Source organism: Balaenoptera physalus, assembly GCF_965194825.1.
Source record: "Balaenoptera physalus genome assembly, chromosome: 16".
In the NCBI taxonomy this organism is placed as follows: Eukaryota; Metazoa; Chordata; class Mammalia; order Artiodactyla; family Balaenopteridae; genus Balaenoptera; species Balaenoptera physalus.
In genome coordinates, this window is record NC_138898.1 from 9,786,134 (window position 1) to 9,806,929 (window position 20,796).

General features: G+C 40.3%; 1 protein-coding gene across 4 annotated transcripts in view; it reads left to right on the forward strand.

Moving 5' to 3' along the window:
- ZFP64 (ZFP64 zinc finger protein) overlaps positions 1–20,796 on the forward strand; it is a 75,578-nt gene that overhangs the window by 23,897 nt on the left and 30,885 nt on the right. For 2 of the 4 annotated variants that reach the window (XM_082428382.1, XM_082428381.1), the window contains exon 6: positions 1,528–2,954. The exons of the other annotated variants lie outside the window; for them this stretch is intronic. In XM_082428382.1, coding sequence (XP_082284508.1) covers positions 1,528–2,810 — 1,283 coding nt within the window. In that variant the 3' untranslated portion in view covers positions 2,811–2,954. Of the gene's footprint in view, positions 1–1,527; positions 2,955–20,796 lie in introns of those variants that run through there. 4 annotated transcript variants of the gene reach the window in all.

Here is a 20,796-nt window from a genome sequence, read left to right on the forward strand (position 1 = left end):
GTACAGATAATCACCTAGCATCCAAGAATACCAGCTTTGGCTACATACTCTAAGATGTTAACCAGTATATGACATTCTGGAAAGGGTAGAACTATAGAGACAATTAAAAATATCAGAGATTTCAGGGGTTCAGGGAGTGGGGTTAGGGGTGAATAGGTAGAGCACAGGGCATTTTTAGAGAAGTGACACTATCCTGTATGCTACTGTAATGGTAGATATGTAATAGTATACATTTGTTGAAACCCGTAGAAATACACAAAACAAAGAGTAAATCCAATGTCAACTATGGAGTTTAGTTAATAATAATCTATTAATATTGGTTCATCAGTTGTAACAAATGTACTGCATTAATGCAAAATGTTAATAAGAGGGAAACGACGTGCAGGGGAGAGAAGGAGCATATGGGAACTCTGTACTTTCTGTATAATCTCCCCAAACCTAAAACTGCTCTAAAAAAATAAAAAGTCTTTTAATTAAAAAGAAAAAAAAAAAGAATACCCGCTTTGGAATCAGCCTGGGTTGGAATCCAAGCTCTGCCACGTACTACCGAGTGACTGGAAACAAGTGATAGAGTCGCTCCAGGCCTCAGCCTCCTCATTTGTACAGTAGTGTTGAGAATAATATTGATAATAGTACCCACCTCATGGGAATGTCGGGATCATCAAATGAGACCATTCTTGTGGAATGCTCAGCAGGGCGCCTGCCATCCGGGAAGCCACCGAAGAACCTTAGCTGCTGTTGTTTTGCTTGCTTAAACAATATTGCAATGGGCGGGGTCACCAATTCGCTTGAATTATCAGATGATTGGGACTTGGCATTCACTGAGGAAATAAATTTGGAATATCATGTCCTTTCAGATGTTGCAATTTCGCTTTTCCTGTTCATCTTTCACCGAACATGAATTAAAAAAAAAAAAATCAAGCAGCTGGATTTTGTAACTTCACAAGTAAAGAACGCAGCTGGCAATGTGGGATAAATAAATTGTGCGCAATAAACACGTCTTTATTAATAAAAATCTGCATGAAGTGTAAGCTGGGCGTTTCAATCATTGTAAAAAGAATATTCTGATGAGTGAGCATGGAGCTGACTGATTTGAAAATGTGCCCTTGAATCTGTTACAACATGTAACTCAACCAAAATCAACGGATTATGCAAAATTATACAACCGCGAATGGTTCCCTAGCAGAGCGAACACAATAACCATAGGAACGATAGCTTGACTGTTTTCAAGGATATACTAAGTGTACTCGCAAATCTTAGTTTTTTTACTGGGGACAGTTAAATAGCTTGATTTTCAATCTCCGTTTTTCTTCTGGGTGTTATAATGGTGGTGGTGGTTTAAGTTTGGGAAAAGGAGAGAAGCCCCCGACCCCTCTTTTTTTTTTCTCCCAGGGGCTGCTAGGAGCTGCAGTTAGAAGGTCTCCACCCGCCTGCCTTGGTATAAGCGATTTTCTGGTGTGTGCTTCGGGGGGATCCGCTATGGTTGTTGCCTGCCTGTTCTTATCGAAACTCACCTTGTGTTGACAGGGGACGCCCCCTTCCAGTGCTGGCTCTGTAGCGCCAAGTTCAAAATCAGCTCGGACTTGAAAAGGCACATGCGCGTGCACTCGGGGGAGAAGCCTTTCAAGTGCGAGTTCTGCAATGTCCGCTGCACCATGAAGGGGAACCTCAAGTCGCACATCCGCATCAAGCACAGCGGGAACAACTTCAAGTGTCCGCACTGTGACTTCCTGGGGGACAGCAAGGCCACGCTCCGCAAGCACAGCCGGGTGCACCAGTCCGAGCACCCCGAGAAGTGCCCCGAGTGCAGCTACTCCTGCTCCAGCAAGGCCGCCCTGCGCATCCACGAGCGCATCCACTGCACCGACCGCCCCTTCAAGTGCAACTACTGCAGCTTCGACACCAAGCAGCCCAGCAACCTGAGCAAGCACGTGAAGAAGTTCCACGGCGACGTGGTCAAGACCGAGGCCTCGGAGAGGAAAGACACGGGCCGGCAGAGCAGCCGCCAGGTGGCCAAGCTGGACGCCAAGAAGACCTTCCACTGTGACCGGTGCGATGCCTCCTTCATGCGCGAGGACTCGCTCCGCAGCCACAAGCGGCAGCACAGTGAGTACAGCGAGAATAAGAGCCCGGATGTGACCGTCCTGCAGTTTCAGATCGACCCCAGCAAGCAGCCCGCCGCGCCCCTCACTGTGGGGCACCTCCAGGTGCCCCTCCAGCCCAGCCAAGTGCCCCAGTTCAGCGAGGGCAGAGTCAAAATCATCGTTGGCCATCAGGTGCCCCAGGCGAACACCATCGTCCAGGCTGCGGCGGCCGCGGTGAACATCGTACAGCCCGCCTTGGTGGCGCAGAACCCAGAGGAACTGCCCGGGAACAGCCGGCTGCAGATCTTACGCCAGGTCAATCTGATCGCCCCTCCTCATTCCTCGGGGTGTCCGAGCGAGGCGGCGGCGATGCCCCAGCCGGCTGTCCTGCTGACCACTCACGACCAGACGGACGGAGGCACTTTGCACCAGACCCTCATCCCCACGGCCCCGGGCGGCCCCCAGGAAGGCTCTGGCAACCAGACTTTCATCACCAGCTCGGGCATTACTTGCACTGACTTCGAAGGCCTGAACGCTCTGATTCAGGAGGGGACCGCTGAAGTGACTGTGGTCAGCGACGGAGGCCAGAACATCGCCGTGGCCACCACGGCTCCGCCCATATTCTCCACCACCTCTCAGCAAGAATTACCCAAGCAGACTTACTCCATCATCCAAGGAGGCGCCCACCCAGCTTTGCTCTGTCCGGCGGATTCCATACCAGACTAGTGCTTATAAAACAAAAGAAAGGGGGAAAAAGGAGTGACCAAAAAAGAAGTCAGAAATGGAATTCTGTAAGAGGTTTGCCCTTAATGTTTTTAAGGATTGTTGTGAAAACACCCCGCCCCCATAATAAATTGTAATTTTATACTGCTTACTGAAATTTTTTTATGCTGCGATAATTTTGAGACCTCTGAATCGCGGTGTTCTAAGTGCTGTAGAATCTTAAATACTACCAAGATGATCCCGATTAGGGGTTGGAATGAAATGAATTGAGTAGTGAATACATTTGTTTGCTTCCAACTTGATTTGCCAACTCTAATAAAGGTTTTTTCCATCTCATTAAATTTGTGTAGTAGATGGTGCTTCTCAGCCTCTCTTAAGTCCCCGTTCTGAAATACCCCCAATGTTTGGGGTATTAGTTTTTTAATACATGGATACAAATCTATCGGCATGAAGGACCATTTTCTACATAATGTTACATGGATTTTTGATCAAAAAAAAAAAAAGGTTTAGCATAAATGAGGGAAAAAAAGGAATGGTTTCCTAATAAATTGTTACATCATTAAAACATAACAAATGTTAGTGATTCTTCAGAGTCACAGTATGATTTGGGTTATTGGGGTTTGAATTATATAATTAAAGAGAACTTGAAGAAGCAAAGGTTCTTAGTCCTCTCATAAATAGTATATAAATGCCTTACCTTCTTCACAGTCAAATCAAATATGTGTGGTGCCTAATGTGACCCAACTATCATTTTTATTTTGAAACTTCAGAGTGACAAACCTGACGTTTCTGTTTAGATGGTAATATAATTAACCTTTAGGTTAGGTTAATTATAATATTAACCTTTAGGACAGTTTTCTAGGATGGCATTGTTTTAGATAGTAATATACGTGCAGTCCCAGGGATCAGATGAGAGGGATTGGAAAAGCACCTAGGTCCAAAGCATGGGCTGTATTGAGGAGAGGGAAGTTCAAATTGCAGTCTGTTTTGAATTGAAATGCTGTGTGATCAGTAGGTGGCGCCAGAGAGCGATCTCAAATTACCCGTGCTTGGATCCAAAGACCTGAATTTGGGTCTTCATCTCTGATTTCCAGCTTCTAGCATTATCTTCAACTCAGGGTGGGCTCTTAATAAACACTGCATAAATGAAACATGCTGTCACAGAGCATGAGCAAGGATTGGTGAGGAGGGGAGGTTACTCTTGTGAGAGAAGCATATTTAAAATGTGAGAACACTTTAGATACATTTTTACCAGAGTAACCAACATTTTAATTTTATTCCCTAACACACAAACTTATTAAAATTCTCATGCATATCAATTCACTTTTACATAAAGATATTATTCCCTCCCGCTTTTTTTTCTTAATAACAAACTAAGGAAATATGGAAAATGGTGATGTTGAAAACCTTGAGAATTGCCTGTTAAAAATAGAAGGTCAGCATCCCTTAGGATACACATACAGGGACTTCCCCAGAAAGCCAGTGGTTAAGATGCGGTGCTTCCACTGCAGGGGACGCGGGTTCCATCCCTGGTCGGGGAACTAAGATCCCACATGCTGCGCAGCGTGGCCAAGAAAAAACAAAAACACATACATATATATATATATCCTCAAGCTGGGCTTTGTCTTCTGTCTTTTTATTTTTGATCCTTCTTCTTCGCCAGAAATTATTTTCGTATCAGCAGTGATGATAACGCATCATAACTATGGTTTGGTAAGAAATCAAAAAAGCTTGCAGCTTACTCTGTTAGTATTTTAGTAATTTTATCACTTTAGAATTATTGCTTGCAGTTCTTTAGGAAACTATTCAGCCATTGGATTTTACCTGGGAAACTTCTATTGTCATGAACCTGTGTTCTACATCTTTCTTTTTTCCCAGTGTGCCCCTAGTTTCAACTTCTAAATGATTTTTTTTCCTGATTATAAATGTAATGTGTATTCAAGAGACAAAATATGGGAAACACGTTATAGATCTTCCTCGACATACGAACGGGTTATGTCCTGATAAACCCATTGTAAGCTGAAAATATGATTAAGTTGAAAATGCATTTAATACAGCTAACCTACCAAGCATCATAGCTTAGCCTCACCTACCTTAAATGTGCTCAGAACATTTACATTAGCCAACAGTTGGGCAAAATCAGCCTATTTTAGAAGAGAATATTGAATAGCTCATGTAATTTAATGAATAAGGAAAGTGAAAAACACAGATTGGAGGGGTACAGAATGGTTGTAAGTGTATCAGTTGTTCACCTTCGTGACCCATGGCCGACTCACTGCCACTACCCAGCATCGGGAGAAAGAATCAGACCACATAGTGCTAGCCCAGAAAAAGATCAAAATTCTAAGTATGATTCTCTTGAATGTGTATTGCTTTTGTACCATCGTAAAGTCAAAAAATTGTCAAGTTGAGCCATCGTAAGTTGGGGACCATCTGTATGTATATTATTAAGAAAAATTTAAAAGTCACTAATAATTTTACTCTCCAGATGTAAAAATTGTGACCATTTTAATGGACTTCCTTCTAATCTTTTTTTTCTATGCTTGTGTATGTTTTCTATTTTTTAAATTAATTTAATTAATTAATTTATTTATGGCTGCATCAGGTCTTAGTTGCGGCATGTGGGATCTTTCATTGTGCTGCGGGCTTTGTTGTGGCATGCAGGCTTCTCTCTAGTTGTGGCGTGCAGGTTTTCTCTCTCTAGTTGTGGCACACGGGCTCTGTAGTTTGCGGCACGCGGACTCTCTCATTGAGGCGCACGAGCTCAGTAGTCGTGGCACGCGGGCTCAGTTGCCCCACGGGGTGTGGGATCTTAGTTCTCCCACCAGGGATTGAACCCACGTCCCCTGCATTGGACGGCGAATTCTTTACCACTGGACCACCAGGGGAGTCCCGTATGTATGTTTTCTACTCCAGTGACAGAGTTGGGGTTGAACTGAGCATACTATTTTCTTTTTATATACTATATTTCTCTTTATATCATTATATCTCCACGGAACTGCTGCCTTCCGTATATACATATAATGCACATACACATACATGCATATACATACACACACATGCATATTTGGATTTTTTTAACAAACTACAACAGCAAAACTTGTTCCTTGTGATAAACTATATATAGAATTGTACAAAAACCAAGCCAATAATCTCCAGCCTATTCTCACCTCACCCAAGATAAGTAAGGTCTCTGTGTTCATACCAACTTAAAAGATAACCTAGAAAAGGCTTTCCCTTATTTTTATAGTAATTGTATCACACTATGTACATTTCTCTCTACCTTGCTCTTATTATTCCATTTATTAACAGTACTGTGTGTCAGTACAGCTATGCCTACCTTTTTTTTTAAGCAAACGGTAGACTATGACTTACCATGTTATAAGCACCATGCTTTATTCACCCATCTCCATATTCATGGGTATTTTGGTTGTTTTGGGGTTTGTCTGCCATTACAAACTGCCACAGTAAACATCCTACATAGTTCCTCTTATTCAGTTGTGCTTTCTTTTCTTTCTGTAGGTTAGCGTCCCCAAAGTGAGTTTCAATGAGTTTCTGTAGTTTGTACTTGCATTGATTCAGACGATTTTTTCAAAACGATAGTCTCATTGGTGGTGTGGGCTCCAGCTATCACGAATCTTGTTATCAATCTTTTGAAGTTTTGTAGGTCTGATGTGTGAAAATGGTAATCTGGTCTTTGTGCGTTTCCTGAGCTGGTGTTTTGATCTGCATCTCTGTGACATCTCTGCATAGACTTGTTGATTATTTGCATTTTTCTTATCTATGAACTTTAAACTCATACTCTTATTTTTCTCCTTGGGCTGCTGGGCACCTGGGGATGTGAACCCCATGTCTGTCAAATGGTGCTGAGTTTTCTCCCCTCCTATCCTTTGTCTTTTGACTTTCCTCATGGTGCTATTTCCATATAAAAATAATCATTTTGTATGCAGTCAGATTCTTCTAGTGCTTTATTTGTGGCTCCTGTAGTTTCTAAGAAAGTCCTCCCTTCCCTTGAGGTTTTTTTCTTTAATATTTTCATTATTTGTTTTCAGTTTCTGCAGCCAGAATTCATATTTATATGTGTATGATATAGGAGTTTAGCTGCCCAATTATACCAGGACCACGTGTTAAATAAAATATTATTTTCCTTGGAACTGAAATCTTAATGTCACCTTTAGATGAAGTTCCCAAATATACTTGGCTCTATCTCTAGAATCTCTGTTTTGTCTCACTGATCTTTATATCTTCTCTGAGTTGCCAACATTACATATTTGATTATATTAGCATTAAGGTAAGCCTTAGTATCTTTTAGACTTGCAAAGCCTCCCCGTAGCTATTATTTTCCAAAATTTTCTTAGCAATTCTTAAATATTCATATTTCTAAACAAACTTCATTTTGTCCATTACCCCTCCCCCCCACAAAAAGAAAACCTTTTGAGGATTTGTATTAGAATTGTATCTGTATGGTTACATGAACTCATGAAAAGAATGACCTTTTTAAAAATGTTAAATCTGGGACTTCCCTGGCAGTCCAGTGGTTAAGACTCCACGCTTCCACTGCAGGGGTCATGGGGTCGATCCCCGGCTGGGGAACTAAGATCCCACATGCCACACGGTGCAGCCAAAAAAATAAAAAATAAATGTTAAATCTTCCACCCAAAAACTTTTATTTAAACCCTGTTGTAACCTATAGTTTTCTTCATATACAGTCTATTCTTATTAAATAGGGCCTGTATTTTCTTGTTGTTTTGAATTCTATTGTAACTGTAAATAGGATTTTTTTATGTTAAAATAATTATTTGTTGCAAGCATAGAGAATAGCTATATTTGGTATACTTGTCTATATTGTACTACCTTAGAAAAAAATTTTTATTGACAGTAAGTATTTATTAGAAACTCTTGGTCGCTGATAAATATGACTTATGATGGTTGTGGTATAGTCACCTCATTCCCAGGTGTTTTTTTCTTGTCCCTTGCAATACTTATACTACTTATTTTGCAGTCTTGTCCTATTGTATTAGTCAGAACCTCCAAGCAATGTTGAAACAGCTGGCATCCCTATTGCATCTCTACTTTTAACTTGAATGGCTTTAGAATTTCCCAATTTAATATAATATATGCTACTCCTTGGGTGACAGTTTTTATAGTACTTAGTCATTTTCTTCTCCCATTTTCAGAGTTTTTATCGAGGTGGGTTGCTGATTATTGTCAAATATCTCTTAAATATCTCTTGACATAAATATTTGGGTTTTGTACTTACATATGCTGCTATGTGAATTAGTGTAGGACATAGCCTGGTACTGAAGCCTCTTGCATGCCTGAAACAGACCGTCTAGGTCATGTTGGATTATTCTTCTAATACATTCCTAGATTTCATTTACTAATATTTTCCTTGAAATTTTTATAACCATATGTGTAAGTGCAGATGAATGCTGGTTTTCTTCTTTGTTCTCTGACTTTGCTTGTTTGTTTGTTTTAGGTTATGTTACTCTGAAAATAAATTGAGGCTCTTTCCTCCTTTTTCAGTGACCAGCAATAGTTTGTTATTTCAGGAATTATCTGTTTATTTTCTGGGCTGATACCCTTTTTCGTTGTACATTCTTAACAAACTTTCTATTTTTTTCTGTAATTAATGGTCTATTTGGACTTTATGTCTCAACCTGATAAATTTTGGTAATACATACTTTGCAAAAGAAAAAATCATTCATTTTGCTCTGTAATTCCACTTAACATTCTCCTAAAATTATTTTAGAATCTTTGGCTTTTTTTTTTTTTTTTTTTAATCTAACAGTGCTCTTGTTACTTTTTTTGGGGTGGGTGGTTTTGGGGGAGTTTGGAGGGCTTGGGGTGGGTTGTGTTTTGTTTGTATTTTCAGTCTTCTCCTTAGGGAGTTTGCCAGGAGTTTATCTGTTTTGTCATTTATGTAAAAGTAAAGCTTTTGCTTTTATTTATTCTCTCTTTACTCCTCCATTTTATTCATTTCAGTAGGTATCTTTATTAATTCTTTCCCCTGCTTTCCTTTCAGTTTATTTTGTTAGTCTAATTTCCTGTATTAAGTTCACTTATTTTCAGCCTTTAATAATGGGAAAGCATTTAAAGCTGTATATTTTCCAGTATGACTTCACCTATGTTAAAAGATCATTTTTTTCAAAGTTAAATCATGACTGCCATACAAATATAAAATGAGCATGTGTTAGCAATTTTATTTAATTCATTAATTAATGAGGAAATCAGTGAGTTGTTACAACAGGTTTGAAGGAGAATTCAATGAATGCTTACACAGGCAATCAGGAATGCTGAAGCAAATTTACAGACAGATGCAAAACTGGTTAGGGTCTACAGGGCAACCATCAGTTGCATTCCACCCACAAAGTGTGTTTACATTCTTATATGTTTTTTGCATTATTATATGTTTCTGTAACTCACAAAGTTGTAAAATATCCCAAAAACACTAAAAGGCATTGACCGCTATAGAATTAGATAACCCAGAGCTGGGATATGACGGGACAACCAGTAATCTTTTTTGCCTATTTCCAAGTCTTTCAGAAATTTTCATGACATACATATCCCTGTAGATTTTTATATGAAGTGTCCTTCTTTCGTAAATTTCTAGATACTTCGTTATTTCAGTTTTAGGGTTGGTTGGTTTGTTCGGTAAGTCAGGGGGATAAAACCCAAGAGTTATATAAAGGTTTATTTCTTATTTTTCAAGTAGTTACAGTTTGTGAAACTATATTTTCATTTTTGGTTTCTGATATTAATGAGTTTTGATCTGAGAATACGACCTGTAAAATATGCGCTTTTTGTAATTTATTAGTTTTCTTTATGGCCATGTACATGACCAATTTTTGTAAATGTTTGGTGGAGATCTATGAATCAAGCATGTTGACTTTGTTATTCAGATTTTCTAAACCCCTCTTAGTTTTTGTCTGCTTGATAAACTTTGAAAGAAGTATTTTTAAGCCTCTTACTATGGCTGTGTTTTTTTATCATGCTTTTCTTGTATTACTGTGTTTCATTTTATTATATTTTGTCATATGTTGTTTGATGCATGGAAGTTTGTGGCCACTATGTGTTCTTTGTCAATTTTACATTTTACCCTTTAGTATATGCCAGATCTTTCTATTTAATAGCTTTGGGCCTTAAATTACACTTTATTTAATAACAGTATTCTAAGTCTTATTTTATATTTTATTACATTTGCTTGGTTTATCTTTCCCACTCTGTGATTTAATATCTTCCTTTAATAGCATCTCTTTGTCTTTGGTTGGAGAAGTCAAACTGTTTGCATTTCTCATAGTAACGTATACTTGGTATTATTCATTTCTGTCTTATTTAATATTTACTATTTATTAAACTTTGTAATTTTCTCCTTTTTCTTTTCTAACTTTTCACTTTGTTCTTGAAAGTTCTTATATGTTTCCATTCTGCTAATAGTTACTTTCTAAACTCTAGCGATTATTTTTAAATCGATTCCTCTATTGCTATATCAGATATAAAGATCAACTAGGCCCCAACCTTTCATTAAGAAGTCTCCTCCTCACAAGAGGAGGCCGTTGGGCCACATCTCTTTCTACAACCCCTCTCTCCAAATCCTGGGTATTGCTGAGGTAGCTTATGAGTTTACTTCCAGGCTTTTTTTAAGTTTTGCCCTACAGTATGTCTCTTTTATGTTCTAATTCCCAAATCACCACATCCACTGAGATTTAACCAAAGATTACAACATTCGTTGTTCACCATAATTTCTTATACTCTTCTTCCCGTATTTCACATCTTTACTCTGAATTTATCCTTATTCCGTTAATTTCTTGAGTATATTCCTTAGAAAGGGCACATAGGCTGGTATTTCTTTTGTCCCAGCAGATGAATGATACCTTTGCACAGCAGATTCTTTTCTCTTCGGTAATCTTTAAATTCTGTTCTCGTGGAGATGAGAAGTTTGATACTTATCTGATCCAATTCTCGAATGCCCTAGATCCAGCGACCAGCAAAGTTGAGACAAAATGGTAGTGTTGCCAGGAAAAAAAGTTGGGAGGTCTCTCACCTCAGCCAGTCAGGTGGAAAGAACCAATCTCTGAAATTTCCAGAACAGAGGGAGGGGATTGAAAATGGGAAACATTACTAATCTTGAAAAATTTTTGTTGTTCATTTCATCCCACTACTCAGCAACAAAATTATGGTTCTATAAATTGAAACACATTTTTTATTCCCTTTGACTGTAGGGCTCCAAGCTTTAAACATTTCTTTTACATCAATTTATCATTCAAAACAACTTTTTGTTGTTGTTATGTTGTAAACTACATAAATATATTACACATTTTTGATAAATAATTAAAATAAGCAAAAGTATATCTTAATGAGATTGATAGGCCTAGTTTTTAATCAGCTTATATATCTGTGATGAATATTACTTTAAAAAAAATTTTTTTTTACCAACTGCTAGAATGAGATACAGATCTCTTTCAGCTATAGTCCCAATTTTCTTTTTTTTTGATGTAAATGCTGAGAAATCTCATTCATATAAATAAGGATAGGGACATAGAAAGTGTATTGTTATAGCAATGCTTCTCAATTATTTTAATTCCTTCTGAGTTAAATGCCAGAAAATCATACAATGATCAATCATAATTATTTGGGTCAATTTCGTTAAAAGCAAAGAACTGAAAACCACCTGGGGTTTCTTTCCCAGTCATGGAGCAATTACTTTCTCAACCTCGGCACCATGAGTCACCTTCTGGGTGTATTCTTAGATGATCAGTTTTAGGGAAAAGTACACATCAAAGTTGAGGATCTGAGACTTGATTTCCTCAATCATGCCCATACACATCATGAGAAATCTTTGTATATTCCCCAAATACAAGAACCCCAGCTGAAGGCCCTTGCCCTGGAGCAGGGTTCAGCAAACTTCTTTGGTAAAGGACCAGGTAGATGCCACGGAGCAACTAAGCCCGTGCGCCACAACTACTGAGCCTGCGCTCTAGAGCCCGCGTGCCACAACTACTGAGCCCGCGTGCCACAACTACTGAAGCCCGTGTACCTAGAGCCCGTGCTCTGCCACAAGAGAAGCCACTGCAATGAGAAGCCCACGCACCACAACGAAGAGTAGCCTCCACCCGCCGCAACTAGAGAAAGCCCATGCGCAGCAACGAAGATCCAACGCAGCCAAAAATAAAGAATAAATAAATAAATAAATTAATTAATTAATTAATTTATTTATTTATTTTTTAAAAATAGGACCAGGTAGAAAATATTCAATATTTTTCAGCTCTGTGGGCCACATGGTCTTTATTGAAGCTCTTCACCTCTGCTATTGTAGCATGAAAGTAGCCAGAGACAATAGTAAAGGAGTGGGTGTAGCTGTGTTCTGATAAAACTTTATTTATGGACATTGACATCTGAACTTCACAAAATTTTCAAGTGGCACAAACTATTATTTTTCTTTTGTTTTTTTCCAACCATTTAAAAAAAATGTGAAAACCATTCTTGGCTCACAGACCACATAAGAACAAGTGCGTTGGACCATAGTTTGCCAACCCTTGCCCTGGACCCTGCACATAATAGGTACATAACAAATATTTATTAAATAAATGGTACTAATGATTTTCAATGATAAAAAGCTAACATTTATTGACTCAGGATATGCCAACACAATGCTAAATGCTCTACCTAATAATCTCATGTAATCCTCCCAACATCCCATGAGGGAGGATTGCTATTATTACCCACATTGTGCAGAAAAGATGTTTCCCAACTTGCCTGGTTTAAGAATCACCTGAAAAACTTGTTAAAAATGCCCACAGCTACAGCCCAGCTTTGGAAATCCCAATACAGCACATCTGGGTGGGACACCTGAGAATCTGTATTTTAAATCTAGGACCTCTGGCTATTTTTCTGATCCAGACAATATGGGAGATACCACAGTAAAGAACCAGAGGCTCAGAAAAGGTATTGTTATGATTACCCAGGGTCACACAGAGATTAGGTGATGTTTAAACCAAGAGCCAACACTCAAATCACCTGCCCTCGTTCTAATCAGCATGTTTTCTCTAGTCATGACCTTCACCCAACTTGCTAAATCTGGGCTTCTTTGCAGGAATTCATTTCCCCTCTACTCCCACCCACCCCTGGATCTCCCTGGAATGTTAAGTGGGACTGGGCAGGCCTTGCTGGGGTGCCTGCCACGCCCACCCCCAGATGTGAGTTACAGGCCTGTTTTGTTGCACGTCAGTTTACCACTGTAATTTGGGAAGTTCAGAGTCACTATCTTTGCTCTGAACTTCTTATACACACCAAAATATTTCAGTTTTGTGTCCCACATTATTCTGCTGTGCTTGATCTAAGAGGTCAAAACATAAGCCTGCTAGCATCTAGTTTTACATAGGTTTTCTTGGGGAAACCAAGAATTCAAGGGTTGTGTCCTAGAACAGGGTTACTATATTGATACTTCTTTGGGGGGTTTTGTTTGTTTTCTTGGCTTCAGAAGGATTCTCTGAGCAATAAAAACTGAATGCGTACAACTGAAATTGATCTTCGGTTCATCAGCCAGAATTGGATCTTCTGGAAAGATTTCAGTTGAAGATCTGGAATAAAAACTATGATAGCTTCTCTCCCCTGCCCTTCTGTTTCCTTTACTGCTGTGACACTGTCCTGTCTTTAAGAGGCTGTGTGAGGAACGAGATTCGATTCAGGGGGCTCTCCACAGCGGGACTGCCTAATCTCAGGCAGGAACTGCAAGGCCCATGACTACAGCCTGCAGAGACGCTGAAGTCTTGCTTAAACCGACCCTTCACGCTTTAAAATGCTCTTCCGCACTTTCAGTGACATGGGGAAACCGAGCAAGAAACAGGTCACATGATTTGCCCAAGCTCACTCTGCTGGTCACTGGTGTTTGCTTTTGAGCCCAGGTCCCTACCTCCTTCCTTCCTCACCCCTCCTTCCCCCAGCGCTGAGTGTCTGGCTAGTGGGTAATAAACAGAGGCAAGAGTACCCATTCCATTTCCTTTGCTTTAGTTTTCTCATTTAGCTTGGTGCTTCCGACTTCATCTGGCCCAAGCCAGAGGACAAACTCAGAAAAGGCTGTGGTTTAGTATTGAATTATTGGGAGCCAGCAGGGTCCCACTGCCACTATCCTGGACTAGGGGCACTTTTGCCCCTTCCTACACACACACACACACACACACAGAAAATAATAATTATATATATAGAGAGCGAGAGCGAGAGAGAGAAACTTACATTTTACAACTGTGTGGGCACAAGGATAAATATAATCTAAACTGGATTATATTAAAATATTTTTCTTCTGATTTTAAAACAAATTAAAGCTCTTCCATGGGCCCCTAATTGGAGATGTCAGCCCCTGGGGGTGGGGAGATTATAACCAAGACGTGAGGAATGTTAAGAGAAGTTTTCATTCTACAGGGAGAAGAGACAGGTTGGACAGAAAGATAATTACGTATCTTGGTTTTGCCTAGTTTGTTTTTTTATAACAGCTTTATATTGAATTCTATTGAGATATAATTCAAATGCCATAAAAAGAATTACATTCTTTTAAAGAATATAATTTAGTAATTTTTAGTATATTCATAAAGTTGTGCAACCATTACCAGCATCTAATTGCAGAACGTTCTTACCACTCCAGAAAGAAACCCTGTACCCGTTAGCAGTCACTTCCCATCCCCGCTCTTCCCAGCCCCTGGCAACCACTAATCTACTTTCTGACTCCATGAGTTTGCCTCTTCTGGGCATTTTATCAATACATAATTGGAATCATACCATATGGGATCTTCTGTATCTGACTTCTTTTACTTAGCATAATGTTTTCCAGGTTCATCCAGGTTGTAGTGTGTATCACTACTGCATTCCTTTTTTATGGCCAAATAATATTCCATTGTGTGGATAGACCACATTTCATTTATCGATTCATCGATTGATGGAAATTTGGGTTGTTGCCATTGTTTGTCCTAGTTTTAAAGATACTCGTGTATTCAGGTTTTGGGAATTATTTGTGAATCTTTGTCATGATACCCACTACCTACTGAACAGCTACTCTGTGTCACTCACATTAACTCTTTGAACATCCCCATCAGCCCTGTTCAGGACCTCTTACGCGCGTCATCATTTTAGGGTTGGCGAGGCTGAGCAACAGAATGGGTGAGCAGCTGGCCCTGGGCCGCACAGCTAGTCTAGTTGACTTGGTTGGACTCACACGGTGATTAAGATCCTGTTCTAGATTCTGATCCTGCCAGAATCCCGTGTTGCAATCTAGTAATGGGCGGGGCACATTCATCCATCTTTGCATGAAGACAAAGACAAAGCAGTTGATTCTAGCCCAGTGATCAGTATGAAAATAGTCAGGCACGACAGGGAAATGACACACTGTTCTCTCAGATAAGTAGCAAAGGTGGAGCCTGGCCAAGGAGCTACTCTGTTCTCTTAGCAAACTAACGTTTATTGAGCACTTACTACATACCAGGGATTTGCTAAGCATTTAACTGCTGTGCCTCCTATAACCAGCTCTCAAGAAACCAAGAGTGGACCAGAGGAGAACTCCGAAATTTCTTCTGATCCAGTATTGGCATCCCTTAGTTCTCAGGAAACACATCCATCCATACATACATCACATTTACCTTTTTTTTAACACACATATATATATAGATATGTACTTGTATTTTTAAAACACGATTTCTCAGGATAGTCAAAATGTTTTGCAAATTATAAGTAAAATAGTACTTTTGAATACTCTTCCTTGAACCAATCTCTTTATTTTTTTCCAAAAGTGCTAGCTATAAAATTTTAAAAGAATTCCTTTAGTTAGTTGTTCAGTTTTTAATGCTGATTTTGTGGTTCTTAAACAGTGATGGGAGTCATTTATCTTGGGCTATATTTTTCTGGTATTATCTTTCCCTGAGCATTACTTCGCTGAATTTTGAGGGTGGAATTGGGTGATATTTAGTTATTAGGGAAAGGGAGACAATAGGGCGAATGTTCTGAATGCCATCAGCTGCTTTGGTTTTGTGAGTTGATTGGTAGGTTCACTCCAGGTAGGTGTATAGAACTTTCAACGGGGCCCGCGGAGCTATGAGGACACTAGAGTCTATGATTGAGCCACTGCCTTGAAGCAGCTTATTGTCTAGATGCCACTGTTTCTTGTCTTGTCATTGCCTCTACCAAAACTGTGGATCTTGAGGGCTCAGACTGGTTCTAACCATGCTAACCCCTGGAAGGAAGTGTTCAGCAAATGTTCACTGAACTCATTCATTCATTCAGTGTTTCTTGAGCACCTACTCTGTGCCAGGTGTGGTTCTATAAACTTGGGAGGTATCAAGAGCAAACAAAGAGTAATCCTTGCCCTTGTAGTCTACCTTCTAGTGTGGGGAAAGAGACAGTGCATAGAGAACAAAACACATATGTACATTTTACAGTGTCTTAGAAGGATAAGTGCTGTGGCATGGGGGCAGGGTTTGATAGGGGAGAGGGGTTGCAGTTGTATATAGGATGGTCAGGGAAGGCCTCCCTGAGAAGTTAAGACTGGAATGAGCGAGGGAGGGAGCCATGTGGATATCAAGAGGGAGAGAGTTCCAGGCAGAGGGAACAGCCAATGCAAAAACCCTAAAACAGAAATGTGCCTGGGGTGTTTGAGGTTAATGTGACCAGAGAAAAATGAGCAACAGAAAGAGAAACTGGTAGAAAGTAGGGTTGGGAACAGTATGATTCTGTTTTTTGTATTCTGCCACATTTTAAAATAACTAAAACAATAACAACAGTTGCATTCATTCAGCAAATACTAATTGCATATGATGGTAGTGACACAAGGCAGGCAGGGTCCTTGCCCTCTGGGATCTGACAGACTAGTAAGGCAGATGGGCAAGTAAACATTTGTCACAGTATATGAATGCTCTATCAGGGGGACATAGCAGGACGACAGGGAACCCATATAACCCAGGTTTGGAGGGCCCAGGGGAGGCTGCTCATGGAAAGTCAAAATGATAATTGAAATTGGGAACAGAGAAATGGGGGGTGAGCATTCTAAGGTGGGCTGGAACACATGAAGCCCTGGAGGAGAGAGGTCATTGGTAATCGGAGCATTTTTCTAGAAAGGAAAAGGCAAAAAAAAAAAGGTGCTCCTTGGAGAATGTTAGCTCCTGGGAAGGTTGTTTATTTCTAGAGAAGTGACACCACATTTACACCATTTATATAAAGTGATCATATAGTCCATCATCCAGACTGGGACATCAGACTGGGACACCTTTGAGAGTGAGGTGGCAAGCACTATGGGTAATTATGCTGGGAGAGCAGGTGTAAGTAGGCTCCGATATGCCCTTACCACCCTTACGGATGGAAGGCCAAGCCCAGAAGCTGTAAAATGATGCCTAATGCTTCTCCCTAGTGGTGGAATGCAGCAACACAACACAAGTCAAAGATCAGAGTTTCCTATCCCGTGAGTCAGTTTTCCAAGAAAAATAACAAGTCACATGCCACAGAGCTAATCAGAGTTTGGGTTTTGACCTAATGCTTTAGAGATAAATGTATTACTATAAATGTATCAAGTCTTTACCCATCTGTTTATTCTTCGCTGTGTGATTGTATTCCTATTTTCAGTGTTAGTGGCTGTGGTAGATTAGATTTCTGTTTCCAGCCCAACACACCCTCCGTGGTACAGAATCATACTTATCCACCCTTGCACATTGGTATCATGGTGGGTAGAGTGGCTTCCTGGCCCCATTGACTTTGGGTGAAGCTGTGTGATTTGCTTTGCCCAATGGAATATAGTAGACCCGATGGGAAGAGGGGTTTTAACTGTGTCTATACAGTTTGGCTCATCCTCTTGCTCTCATGTGACCTGTCATGAGAAGAACATGCTATGTGTAGCGAAAGACCCCAGGAGGCACGAGCAAACACGTAGAGTTGACCTCAACCCAATCCAGTAGAGCCACAATGACTCACAGACACATAAAAAAGAACATAATGGGGCTTCCCTGGTGGCGCAGTGGTTGAGAGTCTGCCTGCCAATGCAGGGGACACGGGTTCGAGCCCTGGTCTGGGAAAATCCCACATACCATGGAGCGACTAGGCCCGTGAGCCACAATTGCTGAGCCTGCGCGTCTGGAGCCTGTGCTCTGCAACAGGAGAGGCTGCAACAGTGAGAGGCCCATGCACTGCGATGAAGAGTGGCCCCCACTCACCGCAACTAGAGAAAGCCCTCGCACAGAAACGAAGACCCAACACAGCCATAAATAAATAAATAAATAAATAAAATTTAAAAAAAAAAAGAACATAAATATTTGCTGTCGAAAGCCACTGCGATTTTGAAGTTGTTTGTCACACAGCAAAAACTGACTAATACAGGAGACTATTAGTAAATGTACTCAACTTACCATTGTCTACTGAATTGCCATTTCCAGTGTTTAGCATTTACTTGAATGAGTGAAATAATGTTTTCCCTGCAATACCACTTTAGAATCACTTTCAACACAAGTATGATGAAAAAAGTATTTGTCCTTGTAAAATCTGGATGCAAATCCAGCAGGTCTCTTCTTCCCATCTTGTCTTGCATCGTTTTTTTTTTTTTTTTTTTTTTAATTTTTGGTCAGTTCCCTTTCATGGGAGAGAGAAAGGAAACCTGCCCAGAGGACTCCCCACCCAATCTACCCAAGACCTGTTAGTCTCCATAAGGGCCTCTTTTGTTAGAGGCAACATTTTCCTCACTGGCTCTGAGACTCAGTGCCTTCCAAGAGAAGATACATGAGAGGAGTAAAGTGCTGGAGATGCCTCAGCTTTTAAGAGACTTTACACCTTTTCTTAAAGAGGATTCCATTCATTTTGAGCTAACTCTAAATTACCATGTGTCTTCAGAAAGATTCGCAGAGTTCAGATTAATTTGAAAGATTGGTATGCTGAAGGCTCAATGAGAACTTAAATTTTTTTTCAGTATTAAAGTTCTTGAAAGTTAGCAAATCGGCAGTCGTCTTTACAGAGCTTCTTTCCACCTAATCCAGTGTAGACAGCATAGATACACCCAAATTACCTGTAAGCAGGTGAGTAAGTACTGTCATTCAAAGACCTTGCAAGCCTGGGTTGTACAGCAGGCCCATGGAGAAGTGGAACAGTGGATGGTAGTGGTTAAGAACAAGGGCTCTGAAATCAGAAAAAGGTGGGTTCAAATCCCAGCTCCATATTTTCCCAGAGATATGACCCAGACAAGTGACCCAACCTCTCTGAACCTCAGTTTCTTCTTCTGCATAATGGGGATAATAACAGTTCCTACCTTATAGTGTTGTAAAGAAGGATTAAATAAAATAACACATGTTAAATAAAATAATACATGTTAAGGTATAGAAAACAAACTTGTGATACCAAAGGGGAAAAGAAAGGGAGCAGGGACAAATTAGGGGTGTAGGATTAACAGATACAAAATAAAATAGAGAAGCAACACAGATATACTGTATAGCACAGGGAACTATACCCATTATCTTGTAATAACCTATAATGGAATATATCTGCGAAAACACTGAATCACTATACTGTACACCTGAAACTAACACAATATTGTAAATCAACCATCCTTCAATTTAAAAAGAAAAACAAAAATAATAATACAGGTTAAGTACGTAGCACATAGTAGGCAGTCAATTAATGTAGCCATATAGGTAGCAGCGCTAATGATCTGCTTTCTCAGTTTTTCTGTATCTTTGGTTAAGCCGTCAGTAGCTCACCTGTGTCATCATCAGGGCTGCTCAGGGTGCACCGGCTTCCTGTGTAGAAGACATCTGTCGTTGTGCTCATCCAGGTGGAAGGCAGTGTCCTACGCACCACTGTACAAGCCGGTGAGCATCAGCTACTCCCACCACTTCCCTGCAGCTTGAGGACAAGCACAAGCCCTGGGCTTGGCCAGTCAGGTATTCCTGCCTAAGACCAAGCAAGCAGCACAAACCATAGGGAGGTATTCAAATTCATTCACAGTAGCAGCATTTCAGCAGAGGTTTAAACAGTGTGTGATGACGGCAGCAGCGGTTTCTGGGAGCAGTGGGGCCCAGCTTAGGGCTTTCCAGCATCAGCATCAGAGATGTGCCCCTGCAGCATCCCAAACAGACGTCCTTGCAGGGCACCTCGTTCTGGCCTGCCTCACTTTCTGCCCATCACCTTAGCTGGGCTCTCAGGTCCCTCACATGCTGCCACTCAATCAATTCCTGTTCTGGTTCAATTGGCCAGCAGTTTCTGTTGCTTGTAATCAATGAACTCTAACTGATACACTCCCAAAGAGGGAAGCTCTGACGGGCTCTATTGTCATTGACCAATAGTGAGGACTCCAGTTGGGCAGAATTGGGGGCCATATCAGCGTAGAAGTCATTGCTTTAGACTCAGCCTTTGCACTTAGCTGAAAAGCCAGCTCAGATGTTTTCAGTCTAACAGCGCAACCCTTGGCACCTTTAAGCAGAAAGATGCCCCTACCACCACCATGGGAATTCTCCTTCCTTCTGAGAGCCTGATGGGTACCAATGCTTCAGGGCTGGCCTTTGACTTCATTATAGAAGGGGAACTTCTTAAAGGAAAAATGTCCAACAATTTTTTTTTCCATAAAACATTTCAAACATACAACAAAGTTGAAAAAAAATGTTTGATGATCACCCACATTCTTTCCACAAAGATTCTGTCATTAACATGTTACTCTTTTTGCTTTATCATATATCTCATTACAATATTTTTAATTGAAAAACTAATACATGCAAAGAGTGAAAAAATTCAAACATTCCAACATGGTATATGATGAAAAATTATTCTCCTTTCCACATCAGATCCCCAACTCACTTCCCCAAAAGCAATCACGTGTTTACATATGCTTATATGTACAGTTTTTGTTTCTTCTTTTTCCTGATTTAACGTTTTCCTTTTAACGGCCCCTTACTCAACTTACTGTCTTGTCGTTTGCCTTTCTTTTTTCTTTCATTTAACAATATAGCTTTCATTCAGGATTCATTTCATAAAAGCTTAT